At 49.3% G+C, this 13,799-nt stretch overlaps 1 protein-coding gene across 3 annotated transcripts in view; it reads right to left on the minus strand.

Annotated features, from left to right (window-relative positions):
* The window catches only part of LOC146049359 (Fc receptor-like protein 5), a 68,994-nt gene extending 58,331 nt beyond the window's left edge, over positions 1 to 10,663 (minus strand). For all 3 annotated transcript variants that reach the window (XM_083165856.1, XM_083165857.1, XM_083165855.1), the window contains exon 1: positions 10,584 to 10,663. In XM_083165856.1, the coding sequence (XP_083021982.1) occupies positions 10,584 to 10,614 (31 nt within the window). In that variant the 5' untranslated portion in view covers positions 10,615 to 10,663. The remainder of the gene's footprint in view (positions 1 to 10,583) is intronic.
* Between the last annotated feature and the right edge of the window lie 3,136 nt (positions 10,664 to 13,799).

The raw sequence follows: 13,799 nt of genomic DNA on the forward strand, positions 1-13,799 counted from the left end.
ATCGTCAAACCCCCTGTATTCTGCTACACAGCGCCCTCCACTGGTCCACCACGGTCACAGCCGGGAACACAACAAACCCCCGAGTTGCTGACAATGACGTGATCACAATGTGAAACACCTTTGATTGCAATAAACTCGTACCAGATTTTAATGTCTACTTAGATCATAGTAGACAACAGTGTTTGTTTGATTGAGGGGGATTTAATACCACCAGAGGATTCCCTTTGTCTTTCTCTTCCAAAGTGACGTTTAGCTCAGAAGGGTAAAAGAGATAAACATCCCATCACCTTACATGTCCTTTTTCCGGCATGTATCCCTTTAACATTTAAACATTTCCTTAATATAATACCTGAAATAATGACTCGGAGACTTAGGTTTGGCAGAACTTGTTAACTGATTTATTTTTGTAGATTTTAATTAATTTTTATTATTTTATTAATTGATTAATTAATGGTGGCCAAGAAAGAACGGCTATTAACTAAACTCCACCCCAACTACCAACGTAACTGGCCTAAACTCATAACAAGCGGTATCCAACTCAACCTTGCCCCCTTGACTACCCACCCCTCCGGGTGAGGTCGCTGACCCCGACACGGGTGTTACAGCAACATGCCTAAATCAATGAGAGGTGAGTGCACCGAAAACAAGCCATGTACGTAAACTCAATAACTGATATCTAACTAATTTATTCAAAAACTGCCGTTCTTTCCCGCCTATCAGCTAACGCGATTAAACAAAACACTACCTCCACCCAAAACCCCAAAAAGGGGAGGGCGGGCGGGAAATTCTGCAGGAAGAAGAGGAAGCCTCCTCCCCTTCCTGCTCCTATAATCCCTTTTCCTCTGACCAAACCTCCCTTTCCCATAGGATCCCCGAGTCACATGTCCATATGACACGCAGCTGAGGGATGTTTAACCCTCTACATGCCTATGCAGGCACTCCGTTCCTCTAAACATCCCATCACCTTACATGTCCTATTTCCGGCATGTATCCCTTTAACATTTAAACATTTCCTTAATATAATACCTGAAATAATGACTCGGAGACTTAGGTTTGGCAGAACTTGTTAACTGATTTATTTTTGTAGATTTTAATTCATTTTTATTATTTTATTAATTGATTAATTAATGGTGGCCAAGAAAGAACGGCTACTAACTAAACTCCACCCCAACTACCAACGTAACTGGCCTAAACTCATAACAAGCGGTATCCAACTCAACCTTGCCCCCTTGACTACCCACCCCTCCGGGTGAGGTCGCTGACCCCGACACGGGTGTTACAGCAACATGCCTAAATCAATGAGAGGTGAGTGCACCGAAAACAAGCCATGTACGTAAACTCAATAACTGATATCTAACTAATTTATTCAAAAACTGCCGTTCTTTCCCGCCAAAGTGGGGTACCAAGGGAACCCCACACCGCCACCATCTAGACTACTGACTCAATACCTATCAACAGATCCTCCAAGAACATAAAGAGTCCCTCATCAACCAGATGAACCCCATCAGGCCGGAAAAGGTGTTTATGCCCAAACCTGATCCTATCATGAGCAACCACTGCCCCTCCGGAAGCTAACACCCATCGAGCTATAGCCGCATTAAGCTTCTTCCTGGATTCATCAATCGCCCTAGGATTATTAACCCCCCTCCAACATAGCCGGGGAACAATTAATGACCACACGATGGTGCATGTGGGCCAGGCCGATCTAATGGCTGCCAGATCCTCTAAAATCCAGTTGCGCAGATCTAACTGAGGTATCTTCCCTAAATCATTGCCTCCCAAGTGAAGCACTAGTACCGATGGTAAGCCGTACTTGCGTGCGTAATGCAACAGGGAATCCTTAAGGGCCCCCCAGGACATACCCCGTACCCCTAACCACCTAATCGATCCGATGGAGGCAGAGGGGGGACCCTTACCTGCGCTAGCTAGCCTAGCCGCCCAATACACGAATGAGTGACCGACTACCCACACCTGGAGTCTATCCATCCCCAGACCTAAAGGAAGAGATGTAAGAGAAATGAAATGGGGGTTAGAATGGACTGTTAACTTGGGAGCACCTTTACATATTTATGAGGATCTGCCAAAAAGAAAAAACAAATTTGGTATGACTAATCGAGGCACATTCAAACAGTGCCTAAGACATGCTCCAATCACGATTGGAGCCATACCAGGACACAAGAGGAGAGAGACAAACAGGGGGAAGGGCAGGGTATTGGAAGGAAAGGGTTGAAAGGTGTACTCGGCCGGAGAAAAACGACTAGACCTGCTGAGGGACTTTTAATTAGACTATAGCCAAATTAAGAGCACCAGATTCAGTCCGTCAGATCAGGCAAAAAAGCGGGAAAACTCCGGACGCTGGCCCAACAGCAGAGCGTAGTTAAGCCCCGAGTAGGGTGGACATAGGGAGGGGTAAACAAATGACCATCCATCAACACGACAGTCACAAACAGACAACTCAGCAACGCTTATGACAGCAGATGTGGCCTAATATATTTCTTGTAGCTCGCTGAGCGCCATCTCCCTAGGGATTTAATGTCCTCTACCGACCAGCCGGCCTCAGCTGCCGCAGTAGCGGCACCTATTCTAAAGGAATGCGTCCCGAAGTCTCACGGTGACAGGCCCAACCGAGACAGGCAGCGCCCCAGCATCCATCGGAACTGGTACAACGTCAGAGGCGAACCATCATAGTGTAGGAGCCAGGATCGCCCTGAGGAAGGTCTCACTAGCATATACAATGTACCCAATGACACGGGGCACACTGACTCAGGGACGACAGGTCCCATGGAGGACCACCTACCTCTGGCCGACTGGTCGGTCTTAGACCTTCTAATCCTAAACCACAACGCCCCTCGCTCTAAGCGTATGTCAGACAGAAGGAGGGTCGCGTCCCTAGTCTTCGAGGGGGCAACTAGCTCGGATATCCTAAAAGCCCCGTGGTAAGCCATGGAAAAAGCTAGCCTAAACAGCAGCGCCTCGAACGCAGAGCTAGCGCAATGCCCCACCCCTTCTAGTAGATCACAAAGAAGAGGGGCATTAATTGGCCGTCGACAGTCTGGAGGGGCTGGCACCCTCCGTGCCCAGCCCTTCATGGCCTTAGTGACTAGAAAACCTTTAGTAAAATCCGGCCGCCCTTTTACCCTAGCAAAGAAAGATATGCCCGCCAAATACCGAGCCGCCACTGCCCTAGATTTTCCTGAACTATATAAAAACCAAATGAAAGATAGCAAACGCTGCTGACCCCGCCTACCTGGCTGCGCGCCCCCTCCTGAAAACGATTCCCATTCCGCCCATGCCTGCCGATAGCTTCGCAGAGTACTGGGTGCCAATGAGGACTCCGCTAGCCTCTCCAGTCGGGCTCGATCACCTGCCAAACGTAAGAGGGGCAGGGTGTGCCCAACAAATCAGCGTGAGGAGCAAGATCGCGGAATCGCTGCCATTGAAAACGCGAAAGAGCGTCAGCTATCTCGTTATCCACGCCAGGAACATGCTGAGCCCTAAACAATATGTTATGACGCAGGCATTGGAGGGAAAGCTGCGCCAGGATTCTCAACACTAACAGGGATTTGGCCTTCTGGTGATTAATGGCGTGGACCGCGCTGAAATTGTCGCACCAGAAGAGCAGACTCCTGTTCGCCAGGCGCGGTCCCCAGATCTCCATGGCAACCATTATGGGAAAAAGTTCTAGCAGCAACAGGTCCCGGGTGAGGCCCTCACAGGACCACCCCCGCGGCCATATCTCCGCGCACCAATGCCCATCCAAGAAGTAGCCGAAACCAGCCGCATCTGTGTACAACTGAAGCTCTGAGTTTACCACGGTCGGGGCGAGCCAAATCCGCACCCCGTTAAAATCTTCTAAAAACGAGGCCCATACCTTCAAGTCTCGCCGAATTTCGGCGGACAAGCGTACTAAGTGATGCGGTTTGCTCACCCCGGCCGTGGCCCTCTCGAGCTTCCTGCAAAAGAGCCTGCCCATGGGGATGACCTTGCACGCGAAGTTGAGCTGCCCCAAAACTGACTGTGCTTGCCTCAGCGGGATCTTAGACCTACTCTCGCATTGCAAAATAGCCTCGCTGAGCCTGACTACCTTATCGGCCGGCAGGCTACAGCAGCCCTTCTCAGTATCTATCAAGATACCAAGAAATGACAGACAAGTACAAGGGCCCTCGGTCTTGTCATCTGCGATGGGGACCCCGAAATTCCTGAAAAGCGATTGAATCCTAAGCAAAGTGCGGGCGCAGTGATCGGAGCCGGCCGGCCCGATGCACAGAAAGTCATCCAGGTAATGGACGAGGCCGCCCCCGTCAGATGAACTCTCAACACACCAGTGCAGAAAGATACTGAACTTCTCAAAAAATGCACAAGAAACGGAGCACCCCATCGGCAAGCATTTGTCGATGAAATACTCCTCTCCTATGCGGAAGCCCATGTACCGAAATGAACTGGGGTGAAGGGGGAGAAGCCTAAAAGCAGACTCAACATCTATCTTAGCCATGAGCGCCCCCCGTCCAAACGACCGAACCATTGCCAGGGCATCGTCAAATGACTGGTAAGTCACCGAACAATATTCCTCTGGGATGGCGTCGTTGACAGAAAAGCCCGCTGGGTAAGACAGATGCTGTATGAGGCGATACTTCCCCGGGGGCCTTCTTAGGGACCACACCAACCGGGGAAATAACCAGGTTATCTAAGGGGGGATGAGAAAAGGGGCCTACCATGCGACCCAACTGAATCTCCTTATCCACTTTCTCCCTCAAAACTTCTGGGAGTGAACGAGCGGATTGGAGGTTACGATATGACCCGCCCTTAACTTCCCTTTTAACTGGCAAAACAAAACCTACCCTAAAACCTTCAAACAGAAACAAGGCCGCTTCCCTATCCGGGTAGCGCTGAAACCAATCGGCCATGGCGTCCATGTTCACAGGCGAACGCGCCTTATGTAGGATTCCCGCCTGCCGCTGCTCTGGGTGTAGCGGCCGCCGCCCCTCTATTGGGGCGGGGGCCCCGAAAGCAGTTGGAGGCCGGGTGGTTTTCAGAACAGTTGATGCAGATGTGTCGAAAGCGACATCGCTGACCCATCTGACAGGAGGAGTTATTAAATGCGAAGCATTTACCTTTTGATGCGCCTACTGCTGCGGGCCTATTTGTCGCAGCGAAACGACGTGCCGTAAGGGCCTCCTGCGTCGGTCGCTGTGAGGCTGGGGAGGCCGCGGGAAGAGCCGGAGGTGCGGAGGCAGCCTCCACCCCCCCCGACCCCATGCGCGTGAGCCCCATCCATATTTCTACGTCCTTGCACCCGAGGTCCAGAATGAATAAACAGTCCTGCTTGCGCCTGAACTGCTCATCATACGTTCGCCAGGCCGTGCCCCCGTATGTGCGCTGCATCTCATGTACCATGTGTATATACCTTATTACGTTCATGTGTTCGTCTGGCCGATCCTCCAAGTAACAGGCTGCGAACACACAAAAACCTGCCAGCCAGTTGTCATAAGATCTGTAGGCCTCAGACCCAATGCCGCCCTTATCTTTGGCTGCTTTGAACGCTTTCTTGGAGTCCTCGGTCAGACTGAACACGTCAACGTAATCCCCCCTCTCAATTTTCTTCCTGCAGCTCTCGCGCAAACCCCTGCACACTGCCGTATAATCGCAGTGCACCACTGCGGGCAAATTCCTTCTCTTCCTCTCTCTACGGGATATGGCGGATAGCTTCCTGCGCTTGGACTGCTGCGCCCTCTTCCCTGCCTCCTTCTTGGCGTATCTAGCTGCCCGCTTGCGCGCCCTAGCTGAGCTCCCTACATCAGACCCCCCCGCCGAGGAGGAGGAGGAGGAAGAATGATTGCTCCCAGACCCGCTCGAGGAGGTGCCCTGTGCAGACCCTACATCATCCTCAAACGAGGCCTCACCTGAGGAGTTTGGCTGCGCAGCCCACGTATCGTCGTCATCCGCGTCATCACTGGTGTTGACGGCGTCAGCATCTTCTTCCAAGGGTAAGTCATTGTGGTAGGGTTCAGGGGACCTATGCCTTGGCCTGCCGGACATCCTGCGCCCCGCGGCACGCTGTGCCTGGCTAGATGTGGAGGGCCGGCCCTCTATGGCCGCTACGGCCGACCCCACTTCCCTGACGGCCTGCATGAACTGGGAGCAGCCCGGTATGGGCTCTCCCCGTGACCTCGATCCCCTACTCCTACTACTTCTGGGTTCCCTATTCCCAGGGGAGAGGCTATCAGCCAGGGGACCCAGGGCGCTAGCCATGGAGGTGAGGGCAAAGGACAATAGGGATGGATCAAAGGCAGCGGCAGGGGGTGCCCGCGTGCGGCCCCTGCCAGTACCCTCCACAGAGCCCGAGCGACCAGCACGGCTTGCATCTCCCCGCCACCGGGCCCCGACCCCCCCATCATCCTCTAGGTCCCTCCTGCTCACTCGTGACCGTCCTCCCCGCGGTGTCCTGCTGACTGTATCAGCCTCATCCGCAGACTGCCCAGCGTGACTGGATGAGTCACGCTGCCTTCTACTCGGCCGCCTCTGGCCGGCCGCAGAGTGACTAACATCCATGTCACTATACTCAGTCCCCTCTGCAGGGTCATGCCTCCCCCCTCGCTGTGGCCTGCCGCGGTGTGTGCGTGCGCCGGAAGCCCTGCTCGGCGCTGGGGGCAGCGATGCTGCCCGCTCGGCGTCCTCGTCGGCTCCAGCCACGCCACCATGTTCTTGCGACCCCCTGACCCCGTGTGACGCGCCGGACCCGGAGCCCCGGCCGGCGCGCCGCGATGACGCGGTCCCCCCACGCTGTGCTCGGCCAGCCCGCCCCCCAGCAGGCCGCGACGAAGCCCGTGCGCTCGGATCAGGCGCAGTGCCTCTACCGGCGCGCGTCACTCCCCACGAGTAGCGGGCGGCGCCGGAGGCTGCAGGGAAAGGGGGGGTGTAACATCACCAGCGTCGCCGCTCTCATCCCCTGTAAAACGAGCAGGGCGGCGGGCAGAGCGCCGTGGCCGTGACGCTGCAGCAGAAGAGGCCATGCCAGTGCTGCAAGAAATGAGGTACCTGAGACTGCTAGACCTGACACGCTGGGAGCCCTGACACACACCACCTATCCCTTCAAATTCTGCAGGAAGAAGAGGAAGCCTCCTCCCCTTCCTGCTCCTATAATCCCTTTTCCTCTGACCAAACCTCCCTTTCCCATAGGATCCCCGAGTCACATGTCCATATGACACGCAGCTGAGGGATGTTTAACCCTCTACATGCCTATGCAGGCACTCCGTTCCTCCATCATGGTGCAATACGTTTTAATTTAAAAACACAGTAAAATACATGAAAACTTGAAAATAAGATCAGGGGACTCTCACCATGTGAATTTGTCCACAAAGTAGTTGCAGACAATTTGAGCATGAGATGGAAATAACAGGCGTCCCTGGGTGCTCCTCCACAATGATGAGAACCTCTGTAATCCTCCTTAGTATTAGAATGCCGACCGGTTTCTATATCAAGTATCTTCTTCAAGGCTTAAAAAATGAATGATACCCTATGGGTTTTTATACCCAATCGGAGCAGTACAGAGGTTCAACCTAATTCCAGACATAGATTACCTGTCCACTAAAAACTCCTAGGGCTAACACCTACAAATACATTGCAGTCCGTTACATAGTTTGATTCCTCCCCGCTGCCACAGCTGACTTCAACGCAGCATCTCTTCCAGTTTCTGTGGAAGGATGTGTCCCCTGATCTTATCCTCAAGTTTTCATGTATTTTACTGTGTTTTTAAATTAAAACTTATTGCAACATGATGTCTCTTTTACCCTTCTTCACTAATTGAATTGATTTCCCTTAGCTGCTTATTAGCACACGGTCTATTAGTCTGTATTCTATCTTGTAGAAAAGTCATCAGCCTGATGGTCAGCAACATGGAGTCGCGACCCCAAGATGAGAAGGTCGGGACCCACTTTGGGGTCAGGACCCACAGTTTGACAACCGCTGTATTAGACAGACCTACAGTAGGTGACCTGATTTCTGTGCTACAGCCCAGGTTATACAGGATAGCTGTTGTGTCTGTGTATTAAGTAGCACATTGATTTAGAGGCGGTGACCATCGGAGACTCAGGCCAATTACAGTGCACTGCATGCAGAGTAACCAATCAGCTGACTGCAATCCTGGAGAGCACCACTGTCTCACCACAGATATTGGGCTGTGATGCACAAGTCTGGGGTTCGCCCAATAAACTACACACACACAACCAAGGGTGAACATCAATGAATCCTTTATGGAGCTTCCTCTTGCCAGAGAGCACAGAGTGCTGCAGGCATGAAGTGGGAAGAGGATGACTGCAGAGACAGCTGACTGAACCTGTCCTGGGTGCAGCAGATAATATCCTGCAATCCTAGAGCAGTTGATACAGCCACCCACTGTTCCCTTAATGCTAGATTCAAACACCGGTACTTAGGTTGCCACCAGGACTTATACAGCCAGCAATCGGGGGCTCACAGGATTGTCCAGAGACCACAGATGATTAGCTGAGGAATAGGGAACTAGACTGGAATAGACGGCCTGATACAAGGACAAGTCTGGATCTGTGCAGCACAGAAGGGGAACACCATGCTATGGTACAGGATATGGCACAGTGCGGATGATAATCACTTGCATTGGTCGACAGTGCCCAGGTCGACACTTAATAGGTCGACCATTATTAGTCGACAAATGAAAAAGGTCGACATCCACTAGGTCCGGTGTTGCCAAAAGGTTGTCACAAGCAAAAGGATGACATTAGTTTTTCATGTTTTTTTTAACTGTCTTGTTCTTACTTCACAATCCCAGTGGGTGTAGAGGGAGAATATAATAGCATGTCGATCCTAGCCATGTGAGGGGACGCGGAATATTAACACGGTGACAAATGTCAACATAGACATAATGTGAAAACAGTGTGTAGACCATTTACATGTCAATCTTTTGCCAATGTCAACTTAGACCATGTTGACCTTTTTCATGGGTTAACCTTTTTTATAGTAACAGACAATTATGAAACGACTACACTTGCGCACGGTACGCTGTGCGCATGCAGGGGGTTCCCTTGTGAACAGACCATGTGAAGGCACTGGGCGGTTCGGGGCATAACACCATCTTTTTCCGAGAGTAGTCTGGAAAATGAAGGTGCTTCCCAGCCGTTGGATGGGAGACCCACTGACATCATCAGAGGCATCCTTCTCCCCGTGTTCTTCGCAGCCCATAGGGTTACGCTTTCTGCAGTTGCCCACAGCAACCAAGCCCTAGTATGTGTTATTCTGGAGCTTGGTGCATAAGTGGTAAGCGGCTAAACCTCAGAAAATGGTATCATCAGCGGTTTTGTCAAATTGTTCTAATTGATGCAGTCCGCCCTTTATCTCTCTCCGTCCAAGCTTTCATAATTCTCCCCAACCTCAGTCATCAAGGACCTCCAACAGGGCACGATTTACAGGTCCCCTCACAGAATCACTGGTGAAACAATTAGCTCCACATGTAGATCTCTTAAAATGTGTCAGTCAGTAATGAGTGCACCTGTGCACCTGCCGGGTAACCTGGGAAACAGGTCAGTGAGTAATTAGTGCACCTGCTGGGTGACCTGGGAAAGGCGTCAGTGAGTAATGAGTACACCTGAGGACCTGAGAAATGCATCAGTGAGTAATGAGTACACCTGCTGCATTACCTGGGAAATGTGTCAGTGAGTAATGAGTACACCTGTGTACCTGCTGGGTGACCTGGGAAATGCGTCAGTGAGTAATGAGTACACCCGAGGACCTGGGAAATGCATCAGTGAGTAATGAGTACACCTGAGGACCTGGGAAATGCGTCAGTGAGTAATGAGTACACCTGAGGACCTGGGAAATGCGTCAGTGAGTAATGAGTACACCTGAGCACCTGGGAAATGCGTCAGTGAGTAATGAGTACACCTGAGGACCTGGGAAATGCGTCAGTGAGTAATGAGTACACCTGAGCACCTGGGAAATGCGTCAGTGAGTAAGGAGTACACCTGAGCACCTGCTGGGTGACCTGGGAAATGTGTCAGTCAGTAATGAGTGCACCTGTGTACCTGCTGGGTGACCTGGGAAATGCGTCAGTGAGTAATGAGTACACCTGAGGACCTGGGAAATGCATCAGTGAGTAATGAGTACACCTGAGGACCTGGGAAATGCGTCAGTGAGTAATGAGTACACCTGAGTACCTGCTGGGTGACCTGGGAAATGTGTCAGTCAGTAATGAGTGCACCTGTGTACCTGCTGGGTGACCTGGGAAATGCGTCAGTGAGTAATGAGTACACCTGAGGACCTGGGAAATGCATCAGTGAGTAATGAGTACACCTGAGCACCTGCTGGGTAACCTGGGAAATGTGTCAGTGAGTAATGAGTGCACCTGCTCAGTGATCTGGGAAACATGAACTGTCAGGGATCCTTGAGAACTGAATGTGACAACCACCACTGTAGACTGTGCCTTAATTACATGTTGAATCACATACACACTGATATCTAACAATCTGTAACTGTGACGACATATTTGAGCCCCCGATAATCACTGATTATTATTATCTGGGCACTTAGAGAAAGTAAGAGAAAGTCTCGGTACTCACAGATGATGATGGCGGATACCAGGACGGACATGGCGACTGCTCAGCATGTGCCGTATACCAGTCTCAGCTCTGTATACCGACACTAATCACTTCCCCTTTTCTATTTATATTTTTAGTTATGATTTAGAAGAACCCAAAGAACAGGAACTAGTCTGACATCCTCTGTTACTGCGGTGTGCTCTGCAGATCATGCCCTCATCTGTGCTGCAGGGTATGGGGAATATGCATGGTTGCCTACCTGACCCTCTCCTTCAGGGAGAAAATGCTCTGTTCCTGGACTTCCCTGGTCAGTAGCAAACGCTGGATTTTTAGAGGGGGGTTTCCAAATGTAAAGCTGGCCATACATCTACAGATTGATTGTCAGGTTGTGCTGGTTGGAATAAAAACCTGGTACTAGTACCTGAATGACAGTTTGGCAGTTTTCCAGCATTTCAAAGCAAAAAGACAACTGTCATTTGCTCTCATCCATTACCAGGATTACCCTGGTACTCAAGTACCCCCAACAGTGCACGTTTTCCAGGTCTCCACACATATCTCCTCTACAGCTCCACCTGTGGATCTTTTAAATGTGTCTGAATAATGGGTGACCTGGAAAACGTGCACTGTTGGGGGTACTTGAGGACCAGGGTTGGGAACCACTGCTGTAGATGTATGGCTGGCTTTATCCACAATCTCTCTCTGCAGCGCATTGGAGTAAGTATGCGAGTGTGGGGAATGGTAAAAGCCCTGAATATTGGTATTTTTATACACTGGATACTGTATGAAATACAGTATTAATACTTAACAGTACAGATGGTCGATAGCACAGGCTGTATCAAACATTTAAATAAGATAAGTGGTCAGGAAAAGTTTCAACATGCCATAATAAATAAATACACAAACATAATAAAACCAGTACTGCACTTTCTAAGCTCACAATCTCCCACTTCGTGGTAAGGCTCCTGTCTCTTCCTCCTGGTAGCTGTTCTCTGGTCCATTACGATGTTTGAGGGCTCAGATCCACACATACAGTAAATGTGGTAGAAGAAGCTGGTACACTGGGTATGTGCTGCAGCTCTGCCCTTTACGCTGCATAATATGGTGGCAGTTCTAATAAATCATATTATATACCAGTGCTATTGTTCTCATCAGTTAAGTCACTTGCCAAGAGGAGGGGGGTTTCCGGGCAACCAGAAAGCCCCCTGCACTTGCCTATGCTGGTAATGTAGGATTGCCATCACCTGTGGTGAAACACCTTTCTTATCTATTACGTAGCTCCCCACAGGTGATGGTAATCATACATTACCAAGGAAATACAGAAACAGAGAGAAACATGGGAATACGGATATCACTCAGCCCCTCCTCCCCTTTGGGTGCATTGTGTAGTTATGGGGTAGCCAAATCCAATTCCTCAACAGCTACCAACAGTTAATGTTTTCCAGATCTCCTCGCAGAATCACAAGTGAAGTAATTAGCTCCACCTATGGATCATTAATAATGTGTTAGTCAATTTATAATGAGAAAGAGAAAAAGATTTTGCACTATGGACGCACTCCTAGAAAAAATTGTATTATTTCCTTAAAACTTTAAACTTTATTGAAATTTTATTTTAAAAGATAAGGGGGGGGGGGGGGGTTTCTCTCTGTGTCCTTTTAACTTATAAGTTCACAGATTGTGTCCCTCCTTATTTTAGTGAAATATTTGAGAAGTTAAAATTATTAGACACACATTGACGAAACAAACATAAACGTGAGGTGCTTATATTGCACATTCATGTCCTGAAGAAGTGTTATAGTGAAACACGTGTCGATAGGCAACACAATAGGCCATTGTTCATCGGTGTCAATAATGTTATTATAACAAAAACTAATGTTTAAACTGTCAGCTCATTTAAAATAACTAAAAGGGGAGCGGTACTCCAATCCGGGATAGACTCCGTTTCTATCAATAGCAGAATAAATTTAAAAACGGCAAAAAAAATAAAAAATTAAAAAAAAAGGTTACTTGTATATGAATGTTATTCTGTAAAGCACCAACTAGAGGTCAGCAGATCATTAAAGGTGAATTACAAGAACCTACTCTTTTAATTATAACAGCATATTGAAAAACAGCATTTAAAATCAACTGCTGAGCTCCTGAAACACACCTGTTATACCTCCCAAACAATACCCTAGCTACTGAAATAAACACTGTGGACAGTTATCCAATATACATATAAATAATAATATAAAGATTTAACTGACCCAGTTTCTTAGCAATAATAGGGATTATTATACCAAAAGAATATAGTGTGTGGAAACCATACACAGTAACCCCATAACATTTTCTATATGGGAACCCCAGCTGCACGATTTTCAGTACCAAAAGACATAACCTCTATATTAGTGCAATTAATATATTAACAACATCCCTGATTGACAGTGATCTCTAGAAAACAGAAATATAGGAAGTTGCCCTATCTGTATAGACCTCACAGAAGATTAGAGTACCCGCCACAGCTATATACATTGCATCCAGGGCCGGCGCTTACAGCTCAGCAGAGGATGCAAAGCAGGTAGGCGCCAGCCTGCAGAGGCGCTATCCCTGATATCCTGTTGCTGCTGCCGGCTGATGCTGGAACATGTATAGGGAAGCAGTGTGCCTCCAGTTACCTCCTCAGAATCCTCTCTCCTACCCCTCGCCCGACACTAAATCAAGCTGACAGGTTTTTTTTATACAGCGGAGCTGCAAGGAGGAGGCTGTACAACTGCATGTAGGTGGCGTTGCAGTCAGTGCAGAGCTCCTCTGCTCTCAGGCAGCTCCTTCCTTCTACACCGTGACTGACCACAACATGGGGCTTACAGATGTATCTGCTGCTGGGCAGGCTGGGTGCCGGTGAGGTGATTGACTATCCAGGTGTGTGACCCTTGATGTGGGTGGTGGGGGCTGGGAGTGGTGAGTGGGCACTTTAAATAACAGTATGCTGGCCCAGTGAGCATTCTGATACCTTGGCAGCTGCAGTGAGGGTGTGGGGCATTATCTAGGATTGCTTGTATGGTTTGCTTTAATAATTTTGTAAACAATAAGTATGCTGTGTGTGTGAATGTACTGTGTATATATACTTTGTGTGTATTTGTGCTATGTGTGTGTCTATAGCTTGTGTAGGTTTATAAATATGTTATGTTTGCCTACTGTATATGCCACATGTGTGTGCTTACATGGCATGTGTGCGTGAATGCCCTGTGTGTATGTATGTAT

The sequence above is a fragment of the Crinia signifera genome, chromosome 12 (assembly GCF_055691185.1).
Source record: "Crinia signifera chromosome 12, ASM5569118v1, whole genome shotgun sequence".
Taxonomy (NCBI): domain Eukaryota; kingdom Metazoa; phylum Chordata; class Amphibia; order Anura; family Myobatrachidae; genus Crinia; species Crinia signifera.